The sequence below is a fragment of the Pyxicephalus adspersus genome, chromosome 6, assembly GCF_032062135.1.
Source record: "Pyxicephalus adspersus chromosome 6, UCB_Pads_2.0, whole genome shotgun sequence".
In the NCBI taxonomy this organism is placed as follows: domain Eukaryota; kingdom Metazoa; phylum Chordata; class Amphibia; order Anura; family Pyxicephalidae; genus Pyxicephalus; species Pyxicephalus adspersus.
Genome location: NC_092863.1, coordinates 49,620,634 through 49,647,312, shown reverse-complemented (window position 1 = coordinate 49,647,312; position 26,679 = coordinate 49,620,634). Strand labels below are relative to the sequence as shown.

At 39.2% G+C, this 26,679-nt stretch overlaps 1 protein-coding gene across 1 annotated transcript in view; it reads left to right on the top strand.

The window, feature by feature from the left end:
* Positions 1–14,705: 14,705 nt before the first annotated feature.
* The window catches only part of MMP17 (matrix metallopeptidase 17), a 97,585-nt gene continuing 85,611 nt past the window's right edge, over positions 14,706–26,679 (top strand). The window contains exon 1 of the mRNA XM_072415718.1: positions 14,706–15,543. Within this exon, the coding sequence (XP_072271819.1) occupies positions 15,418–15,543 (126 nt within the window). The 5' untranslated portion in view covers positions 14,706–15,417. The remainder of the gene's footprint in view (positions 15,544–26,679) is intronic.

The following is a 26,679-nucleotide window of genomic DNA, read 5'->3' as shown; positions in this document are numbered from 1 at the left end:
CTTAAACATTGGATAATGCTAATGCAAGTATTCTAAATGGCACAAATTTTACTAAATAAACATCTGGACTCTGAAAGAATTTACATTCAATAATTTGCCATCTGTCCGCTCTGTCTTTGTTTTTTGTTTTTTTCTTTTGTTGGTTTTGTTGCAATTTTTTCTGTTTAGTAAAGTGGTATTTGCTGGAATGAATCACAATGTACATTTTATTTCTAAAGGCAAATACATTGTAATTCTTTCCACTACAAAGGGAGATGTTAAACCTTCACCAAACACTGAAATCTGCATATTGACACAAATATCCACTTCCAAACCAATAGTCTGTTTCATCATTTCTGTTATGTGGCACTAATGCCGAATGGAATTCAATGTGTGTATGTTATATCAATTCCTATACTTAGTATTAAACTAGTAGTTTGACCAGATGTGATTATATTTGGCACAGGATTTGGAAAGAACTAAAGTGGGATTAATATATCTATTTTATCATTATGATTCAATTGCAGAAAGGAATATATTTCACAAGAGTCTGTACTGTGTCAGGATTTGTATATATTTCCTTTATTTGTACTTTATATTCATGAAAACATTTGGCTTAAGATCAGATCAGAGTTTTGTTAGGCTATGAGCACTGCTGTGAATACCATATTTACCTGCCCTTGTCATTAACCCCACAAGTCCCACTGTCCCTTTCTGGTAGACAAAATACATTGCTTGTAGGAATACTAAAAAGCCAATGAAAAAGAAAGACTTGGGATATGCCATGACAGCTAGGAGAACAGTATGACAGCTTTTCAATATTTCATTGACTATACAGAAGAGGGAGGCACTACAGAGAAAAAAAGCCTCAAATTTCCCAGTTCATATTCTCCTGCCTTTGTGTGGCTTAGCACTTATCCACAACCTACCCCCACAGTTCTACCCTCCAGTCAACCTTGGCCCTATGATTTTCTTTACCATCTATGGCAACCAAGGTGTTTACCACCACAGCCACCACTTCCTTTCTGCCATGCTACTTCATACTACTACAACAACCTACAGCACCTAGACTCTCTACCACAAACTTAAACCATCCTGGAGTTTCTACCACCCAGCAACATGGGCATAGGGGATGACTATTACCCATTTCAGACCCTATGTCATCCACATGATATGAGGTGCCTCTAGCCAGCATCAAGGGAAGTCGCTGGTCAAGGCATTGTTGACCTCATTTCATACTCTTTGTTCTGTTTGCTCCCAGGAATTTGTATATATTTATAATTTTGTATATTTATATATATGTATGTATATATATATATATATATATTATATTTATAATGTTGTCATCAGGGCATACTTCTTTTGTTCCATGTTTGGATTGTTTGGTTATTTCTGGCTTTTAGACTTTCATAAAACAATGACATGTGTGGCCTGCCAGTTTAGGCCTTTGTCTTGTTTTGCTCAAAAAAAATTACAGCTACAGATTCTATCCTGTTTCCAAAGCTCACCAAAAATTTGGGTTCCCCTAAGGTGTCACACGTACCTCTTTCTCGCTAAAGTACAGGCCCCTCTCTCCTGCACATGCCTGCAGTTCTGTGCCTGCTCTTCGAGATTAATCAGTATCACCCCTCCCACCAGCCAATCAGAAAATAGCCTCTAAATCACCCTTGCCTATTTAGCTAGCTCAGCATTCGTGCAACGTCTCCACTAGTGCTGAGCCCCTTAGCTTTGCTTAGCTACTACCTTTACACCTCTTGCATAATTCAGGGTTTCCCTTGTCTAGCTCCTGTGTTAACCTCTTGTTGCCCAGTCTGTTGTTTCCAGCCCATTCCCTGATCTGTTCCAGTGTTGATCTCTATCTGTGGATTTTCCTGTGTCACCTGTGCCTCCTGTCACTTCCTGTGTCTCCTGTTTTCCCTATTTCTGCAGTGGCCCCTGTGTCACTGGTGTGTGTTTCCTGGATCTCAGGTATTTGACCCCTGGCTTGTGACCTGACCTCTCTTGCTTGCTGCTGCCTTGACATCGGCCTTCCTTGAGTAATCTTCTGCTTAGTGATTTGGTACCGTGTATCCTTCTGCCCACCTTGGTGTGCCCAAGGACCGACCTGGCAGTAACCAGCAGCGCAACATCCTCACCACTAGAGGCTCTGGAGAAGACCTGGTTACTGCTTGGACTCTGCGCCTTGGCCCTTCTCAGGGCTCACACCACTTTTGTGCAAGCTGTAGCTTCTGTCTACTCTTTGATCACTTTCTTTAGCTCAGGTTTCTTATACAATCAATTTAAAAAAAAATAATTTTGTTGTAAAAATTATATTTTTTGCATACTAACTACTACTAGATACGCCATGACCTGGATTAAGAAAAGCCTTCACATCCCTATTCCTATTCAGTCATATTATTTATTTGTATATTCTTAGTCTGGTCCCCATGCTTTTGCTTAAGAAACCAACATTTTTCTTTCTCCTGCCAAGCCTTGCTATTGTGATATGGTGCAAAATATAACATAAAAATGTAATTGTAAAAATATTTGTAAAAATAACTGTTTTTTTAGATTAGATTAAATTACATTTCCTGCTATTGAAATGCCACATTTTTGTGGAAATGTCTGCAGCCCCTGTTCCTGTCAACATCACTACAAAAATGTGAAGGACTAAACCCCTTTTTTTCAATCCACAAATGTTTTAAACCCTTTCCACTTCCTTAATCCTGACATTATATGGCATGGCAGTACCCATTCTGTATATTTTACATACAGTGTGGACCCAGTCTCTTGTCTTTCAATGGTATATCTATGAGTTACATGAAGTGTGAACCCTACTATTGTCATTGTATATCAAGGGGTGTAGCGCCCTCACGCACGTTGTCTTGGTGTCACCTTTGACTCGGCCCTCTCATTTACCCCCCATATTCAGAACATTTCCAGGTCCTGTCACTTTCACCTACGCAACATCTCCAAAATCCGCCCCTACCTGTCCCCTGAGACCACCAAACTCCTTGTACATGCTGTTATCATCTCCCGTCTGGACTACTGTAACATCCTTCTTGCTGGTATTCCACTAACCTGACTCTCTCCTCTACAATCTATTATGAATGCTGCAGCCAGACTCATCCATCCTTCGCTCCTCTTCTGCTGCATCTCTTTGTAGTTCTCTCCATTGGCTTCCATTTCACCTTAGAATCAAATTTAAGCTCCTGTGCTTTGCCTTCAAATCCCTCCACAGTTAATGTCCCACTTACATCTCTGACATGGTTAAAAAATACTCCCCCTGCCGCTCTCTCCGCTCCTCCAATGACCTACTAATGACTTCCTCACTCATAACCTCATCACACGCACGGTTACAAGACTTCTCTAGAGCTGCTCCAACTCTCTGGAATGGTCTTCCTCGTCCTATTCGACTTGCTCCTACTTTCTGCTCATTTAAAAGAGCGCTCAAAACCCATTTTTTCAAACTTGCCTACCCGTCTTCTTCTGTCAATTGAAACCATCACTACTTCCCACCACTACATATCTCCCATCCTATTGTGTGTGAAATTTCCCCACCTACTAGATTGTAAGCTCTTCGGGGCAGGGTCCTCTCCTCCTGTATCACTGTCTGTATTAGTCTGTCATTTGCAATCCCTATTTATTGTACAGCGCTGCGTAATATGTTGGCGCTATATAAATCCTGTTTAATATTATTAATAATAATAATAATAATAGCGGGGTGGGCAAGGGTGGGGACGCCTTGACCTCACTTTTTTCGGGAGTGGGCACATGTGCCCACTCTATTTTTTACACAGAAATATTTGGTGGTTCTTGGCAGTCTGTAAAGAAAAGGGTCCAGAGCCGCGGACCATGTCCACGTACTGATCGCAGGCTCCTGACGATGGGCCGGGTTGTTTCTCTGAATACAACCCACCCACTTACCCATTGTAGGCTCAGACCTGCGAAGGGAGAGTGGGCAGGGTCAACTATCATGACTTCACTCTGGGTAAAGTATCTTCCTCTTTGAGTGGCACAGGCAGAGGTGTAGTGGGGCGGGCATGTACCATGGCCCTCCTCTTTTTTTGTAAATACACCCCTGTGTATATCTAGTAGTAGTTAATAACTGGGTGCTATTTAGTTCTATATAAAGTACACATGCTGGGCTTAATCGAAAGCTTTATTTGATCTACAAAAACACTGTTATGAAAGTACCCTGTAATAAATGTTTGTTTAGATATTATTTTATATCTAATAGTTTTTGTGATAATTTTCTTGTAAATGTAAAAACTAAAGCCAAAGTGCAGCATGGTACAACATACTAAACAGGTTCTGACTATACTAAGAACATGAAAAAGATATTGCTTTGTTTTCCATACCCAAATCCATCTCTAATACTGGAAAGCAACGGGTCTGAATTATTAAAGCTTTCCAAGAATGGAGAAGATAGATTATCATAGGAGAAACCTGGGTGACCCAACAAACCTGGATTGGATTGAAAAGAAGATTTTCTTGGATCACGCAGGTTCTTCCATGATAGACTATCTTCTCCTGGAAAGGTTAATGCAGACCTATGGTGTCAGACTGGTACATGGTGTATTCTATAAGCTTGCAATAAATGCAGAAATCAAACCTGACAAAAAGCGGTTAGTCTGCTAGTCTGCAGCTAGCCACAAATGTGAAAGGAACATTGCCTGAACTGTCTAGTTTTGGCCTCAGCTGGCAATGATCTTTATAGGTTATTGCAGACATTTCTGTTTACTTAAACCTGTAGGAAGTAGCAATCAGATATGATTGAAAACCTTATTCTACCCTTACTGCTTTCTACAAGACCTGGCACATGAATTTTGGCTGTGCTTCCGCCTCACTGCTTTTGTCACATAAACAGGAATGTACAGGCATGCTCACATATTATATTCAGGTTTATGTCATAATCTCTGCAAAATAAAACCATGGGAATATCACACCAAAAAATCTAGGAAAATGTAGCTTAATTTACAGTTGTAATGCATACTGAACATATGATTCAGGCACTCTTGCTTCACTCCCATGTCAGATATCTGATGCCACTTTTCTTTTCTAAAGTAAAGGCTACGTACACACATGCAATAATTGTCTTTGGAAAAGACAATTGAAGTGATGTGTACCGGAGGAAGTGACGTACAGGAAATAACGGTTCTGAGTATTATTACAAAAAGAACATGTGCACCAACAATTGGCCTTTTTTGCCAACAAATGTTCATCCTGAAGATTGTTTACTTACCTATCTCTGCAATATGCCTTTCCACATCTTCTTACTGAAGAAGAAAGTTGCTTTTGCTATGGTGTATGTGCTAAGTGAGGAGCAAGATGAACATGATGTACAAGGACAAGTTGTGAAGAAGCGCAGGGTTTGATGGACAGAGACCGTTTCCCATGAGAATCTGATGACTACAAAAATTACCTTTGAATGTCGGATGTGTGCTTCAATTACTTGCCTTAGTGGGACCTTTTCTACAGAAACAAGATATCTGCATTAGAAAGTCTGTAACAGCTGAACAGAGGTTGAATGCCACGTTAAGATACTTTGCCACTTGAAGATCTCTGCAGGACGTAAAGTTTTCTATTTGGATCCATTTTGCACCGCAAGCAATGAGCCATATCATCCCCGAGACGTGTGCAGCAATTGTCAACAGCTTGAAAGATGAGTACATAAAGGTATGTACCCCATACAATCATTACGCAAAAGAATGTACACTTTTACTTTAAAAAAAATAGATAACATTTATTTAACAAAGTGCAACTTTTTTGTAAAACCAAAGAACTTAAAAAGTAAAAATAACAACAGTAACAGCAACATAACTGCAATACATAGTTGTGACACATTCATGTTATAATTGGGAGCTTTCATGACTAAAACTATAGTTACCTGGTTGAACTGAGGAAGGGCTCATATTTGTAATTGGCTTGAAGGGTAATTAGATAGAGGGGGGGTGAGGCTGCTGCTACGAAGTGGGGAGGGAATAAGTATTGTGGGTTAAATTGCTGCATCAACGCTTTGTTGACCACATTGGTGACGATAAACTCCACAGCACATTTTTGTTCTGGGGTCATCTTCCTCCATTCAGCAGCAATGCTGAAGCCAAAGGCATCAAACTTATCCTCTTTATGGCTGAGTATGTCCATAGCTTGCTGCAAAGTTTGCTCCTTTTCCAGTTCCTTTTTTTGGCTGAAGCTGAAAGTCACCGGAGTGGATGTTGCAGCAGGTGGAGTCTCTACTAGGTCACTGGAGGAAGTCTGCGCAAGTCTGAGAAAGAAAATTTAAAAAATATTAATATGCAAATTAACTCTCCTTTTGTTCCCCTCTCTGTTTCCTGATAAACCTGAGGAATGGCTGGCCATCACTTCAGATTATAAACAGTTCTGGAACTTCCCTAATTGTGGAGGAGCAATTGATGGGAACCATGTAAGGATCACCCCTCCTGCAGACAGTGGTTTGTTTTATTACAAATACAACAGCATTGTGCTCATGGCAATATTGAATGCATGTTATGATTTTGTTTTAGTTGACATACAGGCGCATGTCTGATGGAGGGGTCCTGGAAGGTACGCTATTTTATGAAAAGTTGGTCAACAAGCAACTACACCTTCCTATTAACAGGCAAACAGTAGAGGGAATGAACTTTATGTTTGTTGCAGATGAACCGTTTGCATTACATGACAATTCATTAAAACCATTCCCTTAAAAGAGTTTGGACCAACAGAAGAAGAAGGACAGTGAAAAACTTATACACAAACACACACACACACACACACACATATATATATATATATATATATATATATATATATATAATAATATATATTATATATATATATATATATATACATAAGTAGATATTAGTTATTGTGCTGAAGAGTGTTGCAACGAACGTTCGTCGTGCATGCTCAGAACCATCCCCGATCACTACACAACCCTGCACACAATAGATAGCAAATGATCGCCATCCAAACAGATCCGCCAGGACAATCGTTCGTTTCTAGCAACATTGCTTGTTAACGATTATTGAACGATCAATCGTTAATCATTTGTTTCCAACAATTATTGCACTTGTTTATGTAGCCTAAGTAATATAATTATAGTCCACATTGACTGTTTACCCAGTCCATATTAGGTTGTACTCTTGATAGGTGTTAAAAAAATGCATCCTGCAGCGTTTGGAAAAGGTTAAACGGCCTATAAGCTCTCAATAATAGCCCATAAAGGCTCAAAAATGCCCCAAAATGCTTGAAAATGCCTATAAATACCACCCACACTGGAATAATTTGGGCATTTGTAGGTGTTTGTGGCTGTTTTTAAACAGTCATGTTTTTTAAAAGTTTATAGGCATTTTTTTCCTATTGTACATCTTCTCTGTCACATACATTGGTTTAAAATGCCTTTATAAATGCCCAAAACAAATGGTTGTTTATAAGCATGTATTATGTAATAAAGTGCAGACACTAGTTCTTTAGGAACCAGTGCAGCAGTCTGAATTTCTGAGCTGGGAGCTATGTAGGAACGCTGGAAAGACAAGCAAAACACCTCCTGTTAGCAGTCTTCCAGTGTTATAGTGGCAACAGTGTGCAATGAAGCAGAGCCTGACTGGCTTGTAATGCTTTCTCACCCTTTTAATCCCCTTAGCGGTAATCCCAAGTGTGACTCAGGGTGGATTTTACCTGCAAAAAGTAATCTGGTCTCCGCAGGTCCTGGGGACACGTCCTCCTTCTCCGATCTTTATCGGCGAACTGCTGAGACGATCTCTGGGGTTTCTCAGTGACATCGGTGCATGCGTCGGTGTGAGCGGGAGGATCAGTGGGAAATTCAAATTGTTTTGTATTTGATTCAATACAAATTAACTGTATTGAGTCCAATACAAAGAAATCTTTATATAATATATATACTGTATATAATTATATATACAGTGAAGGAAAGAAGTATTTGATCCCCTGCTGATTTTGTATGTTTGCCCTCTGACAAAGAAAAAACAGTCTATAATTGTAATGTTAGGTTTAGTGTAGCTGTGAGAGACAGAATAACAACAAAAGAACCCTCAAAAACCCAGTGCTGAAAAGTTAGAGCTTGATGTGCATTGTAATGTATGAAATAAATATTTGATCCCTTTGCAAAAGATGACTTAGTACTTGGTGGCAAACCCCTTGTTGGCAATCACAGACATTTCTTGTAGTTGGCCACCAGGTTTGGGCACATCTCAGGAGGGATTTTGTCCCACTCCTCTTTGCAGATCCTCTCCAAGTCAGTAAGGTTTCGAGGCTGATGTTTGGCAACTTGAACCTTCAGCTCCCTCCACAGATTTTCAATAGGATTAAGGTCTGGAGACTGGCTAGGCAACTCCAGGACCTTCTTCTTGAGCCACTCTTTGTTGCCTTGGCCATGTGTTTTGGCTCATTGCCATGCTGGAATACACATCCACGACCCATTTTCAATGCCCTGACTGAGGGGAGGAGGTGCTCACCCAAGATTTGATGGTACATGGCCCCGTCCATTGTCCCTTCAATGCAGTGAAGGTGTCCTGTCCCCTTAGCAGAAAGACACCCCAAAAGCAAAATGTGTCCACCTCCATGTTTGACAGTGGGGATGGTGTTCTTGGGGTCATAGGCAGCATTCCTCCTCCTCCAAACATGGCAAGTTGAGTTGATACCAAAGCGCTTAATTTTGGTCTCATCTGACCACAACACTTTCAACCAGTTCTCCTGTGGTTCAGATGTTCATTGGCAAACTGCAGACGGGTCCGTACATGTGCTTTCTTGAGCAGGGGGACCTTGCGGGCTCTGCAAGATTTCAGGCCTTCACGCCGCAGTGTGTTACCACTTGTTTTCTTGGTGACTATGGTCCCAGCTGCCCTGAGATCATCAAGTTCCCCCTGTGTAGTTCTGGGATGCTTCGTCACCATTCTCTTGATCATCGCAACTCCATGAGTGGAGATCTTGCATGGAGCCTCAGACCGAGGGAGATTGACAGTTATTTTGTGTTTCTTCCATTTGCAAATTATCGCGCTAACTGCTGTCACCTTCTCACCAAGCTGGTTGGCGATAGTCTTGTAGTCTAGTCCAGCCTTGTGTAGGTCTACAATCTTGTCCCTGACATCCTTGGACAGCTCTTTGGCCTTTGCCATGGTGGCTAGTTTTAAATCTGATTGCTTCTGTGGACAGGTGACTTTTATACAGCTACTGTAACAAGCGTGGATTAGGAGCACTCCCTTACAGAGGGTGCTCCTAATCTCACCTTGTTACCTGCATACAGTGAAGACACCTGGGAGCCTGAAATCTTTCTGGTTGATAGGGAATCAATTACTTATTTCACTCATTACAATGCACATCAAGCTCTGACTTTTGAGCACTGGGGTTTTGAGGGTTCTTTTGTTGTTATTCTGTCTCTCACTGCTACAATAAACCTACAATTACAATTATAGACTGGTCATTTCTTTGTCAGAGGGCAAACGTACAAAATCAGTGGGGGATCAAACACCTAAATAGCATCACTGTATATTATACATGCCACTGTACAGTTATATTGCATGTTTCACTATTTTTTTATTTAATAAATATTGGACATATATAGGTGAGTTTTGCCTAAGAATTATAGCCTACAATGTAAAATAAATTTCCTTGCAAAAAAAATAATAATATAAAAATAATTAATAATAATATAAAGCTAGATTTAGATACAAAAAATTAATATTGTATTGTAATGAATTCATAACTCATTCATTCATTTTGTATTTAATCTGTTAGATTGGCATATAAATTGACAGTAACAAAAGTAATGTATTGTGAGTTACAGCTGACAGATCTTGTCAACCAGACCATAGGTCCAGTTTAATTTGAGCTCTGAAGCAGTATAAATGGAATGAAAAAACAAAAGTTTGGCCATGAGACCATCATCTGAGCTTAAATATTGTTGGCACAAAGAATCATTATTATAGATGTGAAGATTAAAATGAGTAAATTTTATTGTTGCTTAATGTAAAGTGGCAAAAGTCTGATGATTTTTGGAATAGCAATTAGGATCTTTGCAGCACCCCCAGAGAACCACAGAATTCTGCGGAGGGCTCAACCACAATCCTTACCTCTCCCATTCAAGTGTTGGAAACCATGTTTTTCACGTATTCTCGGCAGATTGCGGCACTGTTCCCAAAATGCAAAACGTAGCTATTAGCTGTACAGTTGTTATTTCGAGATTTGTACCACAAGCCACAGTCACAGCTAAGTGCACATCTGGTTACCTGTGGTGCAGTTTGCCCCCAGTAGTTGGCTGCCAGCCGCACTGAGTCCTTACTTACCAGTTTGTATTTGTAGAAATCATCTGTACCAACATTTAATTGAGTAAGGTCAAGTGACACCTTCATTATAATAATTTGATATTTTTTTAATTACACACATGCATGTTTTATTAAGACTGTATTCACAATATCTGTACTGGTTTTATTGTTTGGAGAGTGATTATAACAAAACAAGGAAAATACATTGAAATCTAGGTATCTGGTAGAGATGAGCAAACATTTTACATCTGTCTCTTATTCATTGCGATCAGGAGTCAATGTATTGGCCCAAGTCGTATTTTAGGTTGAACTCCAGCCAAAACATATTTTATGTAATAGACTGGCTTTGGATGGTTTTGAATTTTTATCGGATTTGTATTGTTTGTCTTTGTTTATTGTAGAAGATTTATTATTTGGCAAAGGCAGGATGTGAATAAAAATCTATCCAAAAAGGATACAGACAGCAGGAAAAGTTGACAGGGGTCACAACCCTGTTCCAAATGATCCAAAATGTTTTTGATTAGTTTATTGTCTGATTTTACAAAGAAACAGCAGTACATATAAAGTAACAACATTTGTAACTGAGAATGAGGAGAATGGCTGGAAATGTCCTTGGAGTATCAAAAAAGACAGTCTACCCAAACAGCTATTTAACTTACAGGTGGAGCTAAGTCCTCTTCTTTCTTATGTCTTTGTGATCTGCCAGAGTTCTGGCTCTGTTTCCATCTATTTCAGACATCTGGATGTGTCTGTGCAGCCTGGGGGTTATCCCACTCTGTAAACATGATTTCACCTCCTCCTTCTAGCTAGCAGCAAGTGTACAGACCTAAAAACTCTGCCGCAGAGATCTTACCACCATGGTCCCTGTGAGATCATTAAAAAAACATTTCCTCTCCCCAGTATCTCGAATACAAATATTTTTAGGTGAACATTTGCTATCATCATCTGCAGTATTCTTTGGAATGTTCAGCCTGTTTTCTCCAAAACTCAGCTGTAGCAGATTGACACAAATAGGTCCTAATTTACTAAAAAAAAACAAATTTAAGTCACTAAATCAGACACACATACCTTTGCATAGCAACAGCCTTTATAGGTATCCTCTGATGTCCTCAAAACAGAAGCTTAAACAGATTTTATTTTTTTTTCTGCTCCTAAAAAGAACTATTTAGCCTAACATTTATAACAATGTCCCTTGCCCCAGGTGTAGTTAAAAAATGCAAAAATATACCACTGCCTTTTCAATACAAGGCTCGGATTGTTGAGAAAACCATATTTGCTGACAATTTAGACATGAATCCAACAGATCTGCCTTATATACCTATTAGGTAAGAAACTCATGAGAAAACCCAAAATGCTTACATGTTTACAAGTCATACAAATATATAAATATATGTAAAGTCATACAAATATGTAAATATGTAAGAAATAAATATCTAAAATGAGACGTAATATTAAATGTCAAAGAATAAGGAACTAAGGAATAAGGATGGATTTTTTTTCCTTGTTGGAGCAAATTGAACCAGACCTTATAAGAGTTTTTCTTTTGCCTTCCTCTGGATATAGGTTTTTTATCTGGAATATTTTTATTTTCCTATTAGTTGAACTTGATGGACTTATTTTCATTTTTTCATCCTGACTATGTACCAATGTTAATTGGAAAGATCATTCTTCAATCTCTTCAATGACTTTGCCAGGACCTTGTGACCAGGGGGGGACCTTAATTTAGATGAAGAGACCTTTGATGGAGCTTTTGAGCAACCTATACCATTTCAATCCACATTATGGAAATTATACCCCAATTTGAGTAAATTGTATAACACAATTATTTCGATGCGAACATATTTCTAAAATCACAATCAAAATCAAATGACTGAAAAATACTTTAATACTCATTCTCACCAGGGGTAAATGAAGGTGTTTTCTTTAGCATTTTTAGGTGAAGGAGGGGAGTTGAACTACTCTTAAGTTCATGGTCTGCTTCTATTAAATGTTTGGCTGTCTAGTGGCTGCAGATGATCAGCAGTAAAACAAAAAAATGTTTTTTAATTTATTTATAAAGGCAATTTTGGAGGATACACAGTGCTTTAGCAAATCAGATGTCATTCATTTAGGGGTTTCATCTACTTTAGTGAAACAATAGTGATTTTGCAAATACAAGGCTTGCCATGAATGTGTATCTGCCAAAACCCTTAAAACCATGTCATTGTAAAAACGTAAACAAGTATAACAGTGGAGAAGCATTCAAAAATTGTTCTCTAAAAATTCCCTTATAGGGTGGTGCTGCTAACCCCAAACCATAATGAAAGGCAATACCGAAAGGCAGCAGGGTTCTTTGGCAAGAAAAACAACTGTATTCAATGATAATAGCTCAGAGAATACTAAAACCAATCAATACAAATCAATATTCCGGATCTCATTATAGATCCACACAATGGCCAGTCAAAGTGCCGCTAGACAAAAATAACCTGATTGGACAGGTAGCTAAGCACAGCTTGTAGACCCAACGCGTTTTGCCCAGTAGGGGCTTCTTCAGGGGTTACTGCACAGTAGCGAGGTATAACAGAGGCACTGGATGCGGTATTTGCTGCACACATTAGTCTCTGTGTGTGTTAGACTGTTACTCATCTCACATAAGACTTGTAGAGAGAAAAAAATTGTATCCAAAAAGGGGAATAACCATATATACAAGGTCCCAAATCCTAAGTTTGGCACTGAAAGAGTTACCCAGAAAAGCTGCTGAGAGGGGGAGAGGGCAATGCAGCTGCAGCTCCCCTTGTAGGAATCTATCAGCATTGAAAGAGTGAACCAGAACAGCTGCTGGGAGGGGGAGGGGGCACTGCAGCGGAGCTCCTCTCATGAGAATTTGGCAGCACCCGTGCTCATTCTGTCAGATAGTTCCAAAGTCAACTCATTGATTTTCAAATTCAAATTGATACTAAAAAAAAAATCACTCATTCATCAGCATATCAAATTTTTTGAAAAATATATTGTGGAAAGTATTAATCCCAGGGCTCAGAATACAAATGTTTCCTACCGTTAACCACATTGATTGGATCAAAACAGAATGGGAATATATACTAAGGAAATGTTCAAACAAATGAATATTTGATTATAGGCAAGAATTGGAAAGCTTAGAACAAGAGATTCTTGATATTCACTCCCAGAACCTTAAACTTTTTAACCTAAAAAAGCACAGCTAATAGCAGTAATCACGAGCTAAAAAAAATAAAGAATAACACTTACCTGGTCCCACCGGCATCCTCCAGTGTTGACGTTCCCCGGGAGTTCCCGGTGACGTTGGTGCCTGCGGGAGCGTGGCGGAAATTTTAAATTATTTTGTATTGGATTTAATACAAAATACCTGTATTAAATTATGCTTATATATAAAGTTTTGTTGTGTTAGACTTCCCTCACCTCATAGATTGTAAGCTCCTCGGGGCAGGGTTCTCTTCTCCTCCTGAGTCACTGTCTGTAACTGTCTGTCATTTACAAAAATGATATTATATATATGTATAGTACATATGCTACTGTACAGTTATATTACCGGTTTTAGTATTTTTTATTTTCTTTATGCACCCTTGTTTGAACAGATGTTTGTGTTTTTATATTTAAAGATTATTATTAAATGTATTAAATATTGGACATATTTCGGTGTAAAATAAATTTTCATGAAAGACAATGTACCGCTTTTAGACATATACACTGGGCAGCAATGAACCTGCAAAAGGAGCACCCAAGAGCCTTCTGGGATAAGTGACGTAGGTATCCCCAGAGGCTTTGCGCTCCCATTCATTCTCAATCACGGCAGTGCTGCTTTTTGGTTTTTTTAAGAGTGTTGCACTTAAAAAAAAAGGGTTGTCTACCATTTTATGTAAAGTGAAATTTCTGAGTTTAGCTACGCTTTAACATTAATGTATACAAGAAGGATAAGAAACTTCAGCAAGACAAGTGGGCCTTTTTCACACACCTACACTATCTGACCAATCAGGTTATTTGTGTCTAGGGCCACTTTAACTGGCCATTGTGTGGATCTATGGGAGACAGAATATTTATTCTTATTGATTGTTTTCAGTATTCTATAAGCTATTATCATTGAATACAGTTGTTTTTCTTGCCAAAGAACCCTGCTGCCTTTCATGTCATTGTATAATCCAGATAAACTCTTCATCCATCTCCCAGGCTGTCTGCCCACTCTGCCTTCTTCTTCCTCTGGATTCAGCCTACAGGGCTCAATGGCGCCCTCTGTCGTTCAGTTATATTCAAAGTTCCTGCGCTGCGTGCTTGCTTTGTATCCGCAGCAAATATTAATTAGACCCCCTCCTCTTCTACAAGCCTCTCCCAGATGCCGGCCACTTGCAACTTATAGGTTGCAGGGATTCACTTCCCACACTCTGCTCCTCCCTCATCATTCCCAACTCTGCACACTCACAGTACAAGCTAGCAGAGCTGAACAGACAGAGCTCACAGCTGCTAGGCATTGTGCACCTCGGGAGTGACCCCCATCTGTCTGCCTTCCTGGGGTCACAGCTTGGAAGGTCAGGGATTGGGCCATCAGGCTGGCTGCTCCTTTATTATTGGGCGCTGTCCCCACGTGTCGGGAGCTGTCCTAGGTGCTGATCATCCTTCCAGGTACTGATCGCCCTCCCAGGTGCTGATCATCCTCCCAGGTACTGATCGCCCTCCCAGGTGCTGATCATCCTCCCAGGTACTGATCGCCCTCCCAGGTGCTGATCATTCTGCTAGGTGCTGATCGTCCTCCCAGGTACTGATCGTCCTCCCTGGTACTGATCGTCCTCCCAGGTGCCGATCATCCTCCCAGGTACCGATCGTCCTCCCAGGTACTGATCGCCCTCCTAGGTGCTGATCATTCTGCTAGGTGCTGATCGTCCTCCCAGGTACTGATCGTCCTCCCAGGTACTGATCGTCCTCCCTGGTACTGATCGTCCTCCCAGGTACTGATCGCACTCCCAGGTACTGATCATCCTCCCAGGTGCTGAACTCTCTAAGCTGTGCCACATCGCTAGAACTTTGGATGTGGTGTGGTGATGGATGTATGATGCCATACCCATGTACTGTATGCAGAGCCCGGCTGGTGTATATGAGCTGCTGATGGTGCCCAGGAGCTATGAAGAGGGTGCACATATAAATGTTTCCTCCATTCACTCAGGGCTGAGGAATGTTGTGGATTGCCACCAAAGAGAGTTGTTGGCCCCGGGAGATGTTTCTGATCGGTCTTTTGATTGCTTTGCGGGAATCTATGGCAGCACCAACCCCAACCGCTGAGGATATAAACCGAGGAGTTGTAAGTGATCATCATTGCTGTATAATTATTCTGAATCAAACCTTACAAAGAGATGGCATGTTGGTACCATATGATATGTGTCTGCTGTATGTAGTCTGGTTTGTAGGCATGCATTGGCATGAAAGATGGAAGCTTTAATGAGCCACAGAATGAAGTTCTAGGAAATAAAAGATGCAAACCTAAATCAGCTTTTTTCATTTTAGGAGAGAAATGAGATGTTGGGGAGATGAGTGGGCAGAGAAATGAGTGGCACTTGGGCATGCTGGGCTTATTCTGCATTTGGTAGATGCAGGCAGTAAATAGAGGCGGGGGGCACCAGTTATGCCAATCTGACTAGCACAAGCTAGGGGCTACAAGTGAAGGCAGGCTGGCATCATAGCACAATGTACAGAATGACAAATTGCAGAATAAAAAAGCCTGCCTCTTAATATATAAAATCCTTTAGAGCTCACTTATCTAATAAAAGGATATGCTGTATCTTCTGGCAACCAACCAGATTTCATCTTTAAACAGTTTAATATGAAAAACGATTGCTGGTCGGTTAGTATTGGTTAAGCATTTCACATACTGCTTTTTAGCATATTAAAAGGGTTCATTTTTTCATTGAGATTGCAGAATGCAATGCACATGACACAATGGGGAAAATACACTATATGGCATACTTTATATTAAGATGAACTGTGAACGTGTTGAATACTCATCTTCACTTCTATCTATACTCAGTCCTAAATGATAAAATCTGCTCTATGCTGCATCTACTAGACATGGTATGATGTGAAAAGCAGGGCTCCATCCTTTTCCAGCACATAAAGCGTTAACTGCAGATATCCAAGGATGGGTTTCTGTAATCAAGTGGGACAGATAGATGCATAGCATTGTAAATAGTGGCAAAAGTTTGTTTAACCCCTTAAAAGTCCAATAAGGGCAATTCTCCTTAGTTTATTCAAGGTATCTTGAAATTCACAATTCCCATGCATCTGTATGACTAAAAAAGACAAATTTAGTGTTGAGGACTACAGGGCTGCACATCTATCAAAGTCAGAAATCTCTGGTGTGAAGGGTTAATCTGCCATCTACTATGGGGTTGGGAATGGGTCAGGTTGGCGCCTTTCAGTAAGGAAATCTCTGGGAATTAATGATCCCTTTCTCTTCTCATCCAGTCACTGAATCGTGAGATTGCTGTACAACTCCTGGAATGCTCTGTAAATTGATTTTTGTTTTCATATCAATCTGCTAGGAATTATTTTGTAGTAATTAATCACCAACCCATTACAAAGACAGTCCCATTGACCAGTAACAAGACTTCACAGGTCATTATTAATGAGATGGTCTGCAAATGACACTTTGGAAAAGCTACAGATATAAGATCTACATCATACATTGGATACCAAATCGTAATGTTTAGCTCACCAGTATGTCGTCTACTACATGTGTAGTTACATATGTGTCTTACAGACACAGCGCCTTTCTTATTTCCAGAAAACAGTAAGCTGTTGAGTGAAAAATTCTGGATGATGTTTTTGTCTGCTCTAGTTAGTGCTTCCCCACAGACATCCTGGCTATGCTCCAAGTCCATAGATTTCATTAGTCTTTAGATTGCAGCAGGCTTGGATGAAAATCATTTATTTTCTATGAGCATGTGTGGGCAACATGTAGCAGCAGGGAAACTAGAAGATCCCTACTAGCCACTGGCTGGTACTTATAGTTCTACAGCAACAGAGGGCAAATGTTATGCCTGAGAGTATTTAATGCATGATTTTTATTAAGGTAAATTTACCTAAAACACATATACCCACACAAAGCTGGTTCACCATCATCTGACCCATACACAGAGCTGTATATACCATATAGGCATGCTAAGCAAATACCCAGATCAGCAGAACCAGGGGAGGGTAAAAAGTATTACCAAAGACAAAACCTTTTTTTTTTCTTTTAGGATTTAAGATTTGGAAGGAGTGGGAATTAGAACTATTGTCAGGTTTATATTGCAATCTTCCTGTGGGGATACTTGAGATGATTTCTAACTTCCTTTTCAGTCCACAGTACAGGAAGTGAATGGAAAGCTCTCCATTGAAACTAAGATGTCAAAATACAGGTTTTAACCCTCCCATACTCTATCCAAAATGAAACTAAAAAGTTTTGGATGGATTTTTATACTTTTTATTCTTTTATATAGTTATTTGTTTTGGCAATTAGAAAAAGTTAGTTTTATAAAAGGCAATAAACTTTTGGGATACCAGTAAACAAACCTAAATTCTAGATTCCATACTTAATGCTGATAGTCTTTGAGAAATTCATGTTGGGGGTGTTTGAGTTAGCAGGTAAGTTCATGCCATTGGTGATAGCAAGGGTTAAGGGGGCAGGGTGGCCGCTCGCTAGCCATGAATTTAGCTAAGAACTCTTCTAATTTTATAACATTTATGGCCCTGATTCAGTGTTTGTTTGTTTTGATGATATATAACATACAGCAGGTGGTTCTCATTATTTTTGCATGCAATCATCAGTAAAATAAAAGACGTATTCAGCATTCTTGTAAACACAGGAGTTCTAGTTAAAGATTAGTTCCCTTGAAGTGAGGTCGCCCCTGGCTCTAATTGATTATTCGTCCATGCAGTCTGACCAGAAGAGTGTAATGTAGGTCACAACAAATGTCATCCTTGCTGTGGACATTTTCAGAGTCCTGCTATTCATTAATCTTTCATCACCTAAGGGACATGTAGCATACAATGCTCACAAGCAGCTTTAGCCAAAATAGCGTTTCTCCATCTGTTGCTCTTTGGAACTACAAGTCTAGACACACATACTGGGACTTATGTCCAATAAACACATACCAGCTAAAACCACACATTTCATGGAAATCACCAGCTGGGGATCTATCTACTTACTGTAACTATAAGGGTTAATATACAGATGATTTGACATATATGTACCATGTTATTGCCATATGTCCACATTGAGCCTACATTTTCCATGACACAGTGATTTGTATGAAGTAATAAAAGAAAGCTACAATGTGATCTCTTTCTGACCTCAACTGATCTCAAAAGGATGTGTGTATTAATCTTATAACATATATATATTATTCTGCACCATGGAGACCACATAAGGAAGATAGCAACCCTCATTAATGCAATGCCAGTGACATGAGCCATTGGTTCCTCCTACATGCATTCACAAAAAAGGGGCAAATGTCATTTTTGGATCAGTACAGAAGGTTACATATTTGGAGCATCCAAGCAGGCATTTGTAAAGGCAAAGAGGTGAAAAGGAGAATGTGTGATCAGTGAATAGCTCATAACCAAATTATGACATTTCCAAGGATGTTGGATCTGTGATTTAATTACACCTAGCTCATTTTCCTTCCTAATATATGAAAACATGGATACACAAATTATAAACATTTTTATGAAACTATATTCCTACCTTTTCAATTTTTCCTAATTTTTCTTTTTTCATAGGAAAACATATAATGCCTAAGTCCCTACATCTGTTTTTCACTTTTGCATAAGATCAGAATGCTGGACCTGCAGTGTATCTATATAGCTCCATTAGCCTTACAAATGAAAGGAGGAGCTGATCTGCCAAGGAGAAAGCCATCTCACCTTATCACAGTGACAGCAGTGAAACCGTTTGGTTAATTTTGGTATTGCTGTTTTTTGTTTATTCATGAGCACAAATCCACCTATAAAATCCACCTTTTGGCAAAATGACCCTTTAGATACAAGATGGTCACCTCTTCTTAGGAGAGTCCTCAGGTGATCTTGTACACATAAAACTAGTAAATATTTTACAGTCACTATAAAATAGTCCAAGCAGAAAGATTGAGTTAATGCCCCAAATCAAATGATCTGTTGTTCAGCATCTTAGTCACATTTTGAATACACAAGGGAATATTTTATCTTGCATGAGTAATAATCATAGAGCATATTATAAGCCTTCCCTTTCAAGGGATGGAAAGTAAGTGTCACTGCTGACATGCAGACATCATCCATTGAAGTTGTAACCAAAGCTTCTTGGCAAAATCATAAACATGTAAATATTTAGTATCCTGTTTTTAAGGACTATATGTGTGTGTATATATATATATATATTACCTAGTGCATAGAAATATCGTATGATGAATAACCTCCATTTTTTACATGTTTATTATTATTATTATTTAGTATTTATATAGCACCAGCATATTATGCAGGGCTTTACAAAGTCATGTCACTATCTGTACATCAAAGGGGCTCTCAATCTAATGTCTCTACCAGAGTCATATGTCAATAACACAGTCTAAGGTCAGTCTTTTGGAGGGGAAGCAAAAACCTAACTGCAAATTTTTGGTTTATCCTAAATGATTTACTAAAACAGACTGGTAATTATGGAGCTCAATAGCTCAAACTCAAATTACACACATGCTGCTTAAAGCGGAACTAAACTAAAAAAAAATCATAATCCCTTTTACTTCTGCAGAGCCTCCAATCCCTCTAGAGTTGTCCTCTTATCTGTTCTGCGCTGTCCTGAAATCTGCCTTTGCTCAAGGGTGGAAGAAGTTCCAGGCGCCACCATCTTCTGGCTACTCCTGATCCAGGGCATGCAAAGAAGGAGCAGCCAGAAGCCTCCTAGGATGACATGGGTATCCCAGGATGCACTGTGCTCCCACTTTGTCTTCACCTTTTTTTTTTTTTAAATGTCATTTTTTTCTTACAGAAAAGGGTTGTCCACCCTTGTATGTAAAGTAAACATTTTGGCAATAGGTCTGCTTTAATAAGTCCTGAGTACTCACCCCCTATCCTGCCTTTTACCTCTCTCTGCTCTGATGGAGACAAGAACCAAACAAATCCCACTGATCCTGATTTCTTTAGAAAACACTTAATGCTTTGTGGCACCAGTGTCCCAGGTGCAGCCTGTTTAAAAACTGTCTCAAAACCTTTTTTATATCTCATGTAAAACGGGTTGCAGGACTTGAAAAATGAAAGAGGCAGGGGACACAGCACTGTCAGATAATGATGTGTATCTTTTAGAGGATTTTGAAATAAAAAAAAAATTGAAAGGGTCACAGCTGGGCCAAATCAGGGCCTTAGTAAATGGGACAATGAAAAATGATTGTGGCAGATTTTGCGAGCACACGTTGCTGGAGGCACCTGGCTCCCTCTGCCTACTGCCAGTTGAAAAAAAAGGGCAGCATGACAAACATATTCAGCCTGTATTGTACAGCAGCATTTCCTATGGAGCCTCAGTATCAAGCTGACTCTATCAATGCCACGCAGAGATTCCATGATTTGCTGTTGAGTAACAGATGGAAGTTCATTTAGACAGTGATCTGTGGCAGGGTAGAGCCGTGGGGTAAACCTGATCATGTGGGAACCAGAAAAGAGCAACAAACCTAGTTCTAGAATTACTGGTCCCCTTTCCCTATAAATAAAGACCTTTGGTACATAAACTGTTAACTCTTCAAATGCAATACAGATGAGCCGAGTGTAATTTCCATCAATTGCAGACAGAAGCAAGTGATGCACAAAGCAGGGGAGGTCTTTTAAACTATTATGATCAGCAGGTAGAGGCAAAACTAATCTTGTTGATGGGAAATCTCAGTATGCAGTGCTGTTGTATGCCACTCAGCAGTGTTCTAAGGCTTCTAAAAGAATTGTCAAGGGTTCCCTTAAATGTGTTTTCTTCTCAAAGCAAATTCCACCACAAATTGGTTGTTTTTTATATTATGAGCTGGCAACACTTGCTGCTTCTCTCATTTACCTGAATGATTTTTTTATTAAGTTGGGTGCCTGCATTTGACAGGGATGTTTTGATGTTTTACATCTCCTTTAATGAAATGTAATGAATTTGGGAAGAATAATCAAGCTTTGCACATCTCTTTTCTAATCAGTATCCCATCATGCCCTGCTAACAGCTGGTTTAGACCTCACAGCAACCCTTCAGTTATCTTCTACCTCCATCATATATCAAACACAGTTCATTAAACGCCTTTGAAGCCCAAGGGAATGGCGATATATTGGTATCTATTGAACTTCTGGGTTTTCCTGCTGAATAGGGGTTAAATCATTATTATATTGCAGCAACAATAATGAAAAAGTATTCACCCACGCAGCCTATTCTTCAACATGTAATGAAGGCAATAATGAAAATTTTAAGTTTAAGCTATTTTCTAAAAAGAATGAAAAATTGCTCCTAAAATAAAATATCATTGATATTTATATCCGCTTAAATGGTTCTATACATGGGGAAATAACTTTGTGGGCTTTTTCAATAACAGGAAAATTAGAAGACATAAAACTAGAGCTGCCTCCTAATCTTTCATCTCTCCAGAGTGCTAAAACTTGTTGTTATTGGCAACAGCTTCAATATTGTTCAGCAGCAAAATAAAAAAGCATCAGTAAGTAGCTCATGACACGCAATCATAAATTAGCTTTCTGCAGTTTTATATTGCAATATGTTTTTATTGGTACATGTAAGCTCAGAGGATAAAATTGATGTGGTCGTTGAGAAGAGTTACTGTATGTGCAGAAATTATCATAAAAGGATTGTAGTTTCCTGTGTTGGATGGTAATTGGCAGCATTGTAACAAATAGTCCTTCAGCCCTGAAAGGCTAAGTAGTATGTAGTTATTTATTGTGAAAGATCGGCTGCCTGAATCTGCAGCCTTTGCTCACAAAACAGGTATGAATTTTTTGTACCGAGCCCATTACTTAGCAGTCGCCTTTTCACCATTCCAAGCCCTAGGTCTTCCTATAAATTACTGAAGATAGCTAAATGACTCTGGATTAGTGACAGCTGAAAGGGAATGAGCAAAATTGCAAAGATAGAACTGGTCTCATGCCAAAGGGTTCTGTGTATTACCATAAACACTGCATGTTGTAGCTATTTCACTCTCACAGTCTTACTTGGAAAACACAAAACAACAGCATGCCTTCATATCTGTTTTGGGGCTTCAAATATGGGCTGGAAATCTGTCTTCACCTAATAAAAATCTAAGCAGAACTTGATTTCAGCAAGAGTACAAATTTAGTCATGCAAAGATTGCCTCTCCGAGATTCAATAGCTGTATTTACTGGAGTATAATAGAACAGCCAGGGCTGTAAACATTACAGCCAATGTTGTTGATGTTGTGAGGATAAGACTGGGCATTTAAGAAGTACATTAAAATAAGATGATATTCAATAACAGGTTTTACATTTAGGATGGCTACTTACATATACCTAATTTAGCTAGACACATCTAGATAAGTAACTTAATGGAAGGACCTGCAGGTTTTTCTTATTTCAGAGTATAGAATTCAGAATGGATCCATAATTGCTAAAAATTTATAGATGCACTTTCAAGGTGGTTTTGATTTTTATCACGCTTGTATCCCTGTATGTGTACGCTATATTTTAGTGTTTGGTATATGTCACAAAAGTTCAGGCCTGCCGAGCTGTAAAAACATTGACATTTTAAGTAAACAGTGGACAAAATGTAATGGTCAGACTGTACATGACTGTTAAATAGACATGTGCTGGTATAATTGTAGGTCACCCAACATGCACAAGCCACGTTAAGGTCATCCACACTCAATGTGGATACCACCAGATGGGAAAATTCAAAGGATACCTGTCATGAAAAAAACATGGAGACTTTCCATAACTGACCTCTTTCATAAATGTTAGTTACCTGGCTGTCATATGGCATGAATACAAGTCACCAAATGCAAGTATGAAGATAAAAACTTCTGATTTCTCTCTAAGTTGTTTGATCTGGGCAGCATAGTGGCTCAGAAGTTAGCCTAGGTCACAGATCTGAATCTCAGCCAAGACACTAACTGCATGGAGTTTGCAGGTTCTACCTGTGTTTGTGTGGCTTTTCTCTGGGTACTCCAATTTCCTCCCACATTCCAAAAAGCATGCAGTTAATTGTAGTTAATTGTAATCCCACCCAAATTGACCTTAGACTGTGTTACTGACATATGACTATGGTAGGGACATTAAATCTGAGAGACAGCTAGTAACATAACTAAGGACTTTGTCAATGCTATATAAATACTGTGTAATAATATTAATATTCTGCAGACTGAGGGATTTATTAGGGGATCTACTCCTTGCACTCATGACAATTTTAATGATTGGCTACTCAGGAGTATCTTAAGATATCCATAGGTATAATAATTCTCCATAGATACTGAAATCACTATACTTATTAATGACTTCTCACTATTACTGTTAAAATAAAAAAACTAGGTTGCAACAACTGTTGTAGCCAACAGCAGTTATTTAAATGTATTGTTTACTTTATGCCAGCCTTTTGCAAACAGTGAAACCCATAAAATAATGTTCAGGACTTAAGGTATCGCTGCTGAAATAAATTAATTGGAAAAATGCCCTTTACATTGATAGTCCGAAACATGTCCATCTTACTGAGGCGCTCGAGAAATGCCATTCTTCTAGTGGGGTAAAAAGATCATTGGCATCATTCTTTGGTGCTGCCAAGTGGCATTAAACCCTACACTAAATAGGATGCATGAGATGGGACGATAGTCTAACATAGCCCTATGACCCCAGGATGAACAGGTATTCTACAGAATGTTGGTGGAGAATGACCGAGTGGTTTGGCAATAAATAAATAAGAATTATAATTGGTCACTTGCAATAGTGCTCCATTTCTTGTTTCCAGATTTAATAAATCAGTTTTGAATATCATTCAGTGGCAGGTTTTCAGAATATCAAGCTAAAAAGCAGTTGATACTGACATCATTTCTAGAGTTCTGGTCATAGTGAGCTCATATTGCTTTCAAATCATGGCATGAATACATAAATGCTTTATTGTGTTTTCAGCCTGTATAGAAATATCTGTGGGATTAACTTTATCATAGTGACTATGGTTTTTGGGGTTTTGCATCTGCCGCCAGCTCCCCATGCAACAGACTGGGAGATTTAAGTCATCCAGAGCTCAGAGCAAAACTTCAGATGAAATCAGCTGAATATGATAAATGAGTGACTTGAAAAAGTAATATATTAAACCTCCTTCACCTAATCTCTCTCCACACAAAACCGCCTTTGAAGTATAACTTTTCTTACTTGTGAGAGTCTTTTTTGACTGTGATTGCATTCAATAGCTTGTTCATAGTGATGTATCTATAAAAGAATATTTTTGTTTAGTTTCTTTGATCTCTGTGCTGAGTGTTCCCGAGCACACACAACTGTGTAGTACAACACAAAGCATGTACAGTACATCTAGCCCAACACGTAAAAACCCTTACACCCCAACTACAGTTTATATGGTAAAGCTGAAGTCCAGGCAGATGTAAAAGTCAATCAGTGTGCTTCTTTTTCTATAATTGTCCAGTCATGGTCACCTGGAGGGATAGCTCTTAAGCATACATTAACTGTGATAAACTGTGAGATTGTGCCATTGCTGTGTAACTTTAAGAAATGATAAGACAGACATACAACTGCAGTAGGTAGGTTACAACCTGTTACAACAAAGACTGTCAGTCAGATAATACAACAATAAACTTCTAAACAACTTATCAACAGGCCTGGGTGTGAAGAGGGTTACTTATGATTATGCAAATAAAAACTTTGGGAAAGTTACCATATCCTTGATCAAAGCTACGTACACACTTCCAATTATTATCGTCAGAAAACGAACGACGAACGTTCCTGCACGATATATACGAACGATCGTATAGCACCGATCCTGCACATAGAGGTAACGACACGATCGTTCGTAGATATTGTACACACAATAGATACGATCGTTTGAACGATAGATGAACTATGTGCACGACAGGAAAGTGAACGGACGTTCGTTCATCACGCATGCTCTGAACATGGACGATCAACGAACGACCGTACACACGAACGATGTTCAACGATCGTCGTCCAATCCGATCCGCCGGTCCGGTCGTTCGTTTCCAGCGACTTTCCTCGTTCGTCGGCGTCGTTGGTTACTTTTTTACGAACGATTTTTTGCCCAATCGATTGTTCGTCGTTCGATTGGAACGATAAAAATTGGAAGTGTGTACGCACCTTAAGGGTTTCCCTAGAAGGTATAAAGCTGCGTGCACACTTCAAATTTTTAGTCGTTGGAAAGGATCTTTCACGATCCTTTCCAAAGACTATGCACTGCATAATGCATGAATGAGTGCTGTACATACAGCACTGTTCTGCTCCATGCAGAGGGAAGGGGGAGAAAGACAGAGCGGAGCCCTGCTGTGCGCTCTCCCCCTTCCCTTACATTATGATTGTCCTTGGATCCGCCAGGACGGTTGTTCGGACGATGAATGACGCGTGCTGTACACATTCCAGATTTTTGCCCGATATCGGCCCTGAGCTGATTGTCGGACGAGAACCATTAGAAGTGTGTACCTAGCTTTAAACTTCAAGCTTCCCCTACAAGAGCTAAGTAATGCAGCTTTTATTGTCAGCTACTAGCTTCAGACTCAGTTCGGGCTAGCAGTTATTGTCAGCAGTGTTGACCAGTTTTACTTTAATTGTAGGAGGCAGTAGGGACTTCTCTGCCAGGCTTTTGCAGCCACCTGCAATAGGTATGTGCAAACGCCTACACAAACAAATACCATCTTTTACCACTCCCATGCACCTAGTGTTTTACAGTAGGTGTCTGGGGGTGGTAAACTCCACAGTACAATATGGCTAGTCTAAGCGTAGCCTCACCTAGTAAGCAGTTCCATTCAACAAGTAATATGTATCTCTAAACTGCTAACAATCTATGTTGCTACCATCATTCATGTTATTTTCTAGAAAATGTTTTGAATCCCAGACCAGATCCATTCCAGGTTTGCTGGATCATCCAGCTTCAATGATGAAAGTGTATCCTCCCCAACCTTGGAGAGCTTTAATAAATCAAGCGCAATGACTTTCATTTGTGCAGGTTCGGATTCAGGGCTTACTAATAATCAGGAAGCTTAAATATATTATTTATTTTATAAGCTAAAAAATTTAAAAAACTTGTATTAATTAAAAAGTGAAATATATTTTCAAATTCCACAAGCCTAAGTACTTAAACGTGTACTTCTGTACTAGCTGTTTTCCTTGTAGTATAGCTTTAAAATGCATATATTATGGTGAATGTTTAAATATTGATGTCATATTTGCAGATATCATGCTGTAAAATAAATATTTATGTTCCTTTGCATCAGAA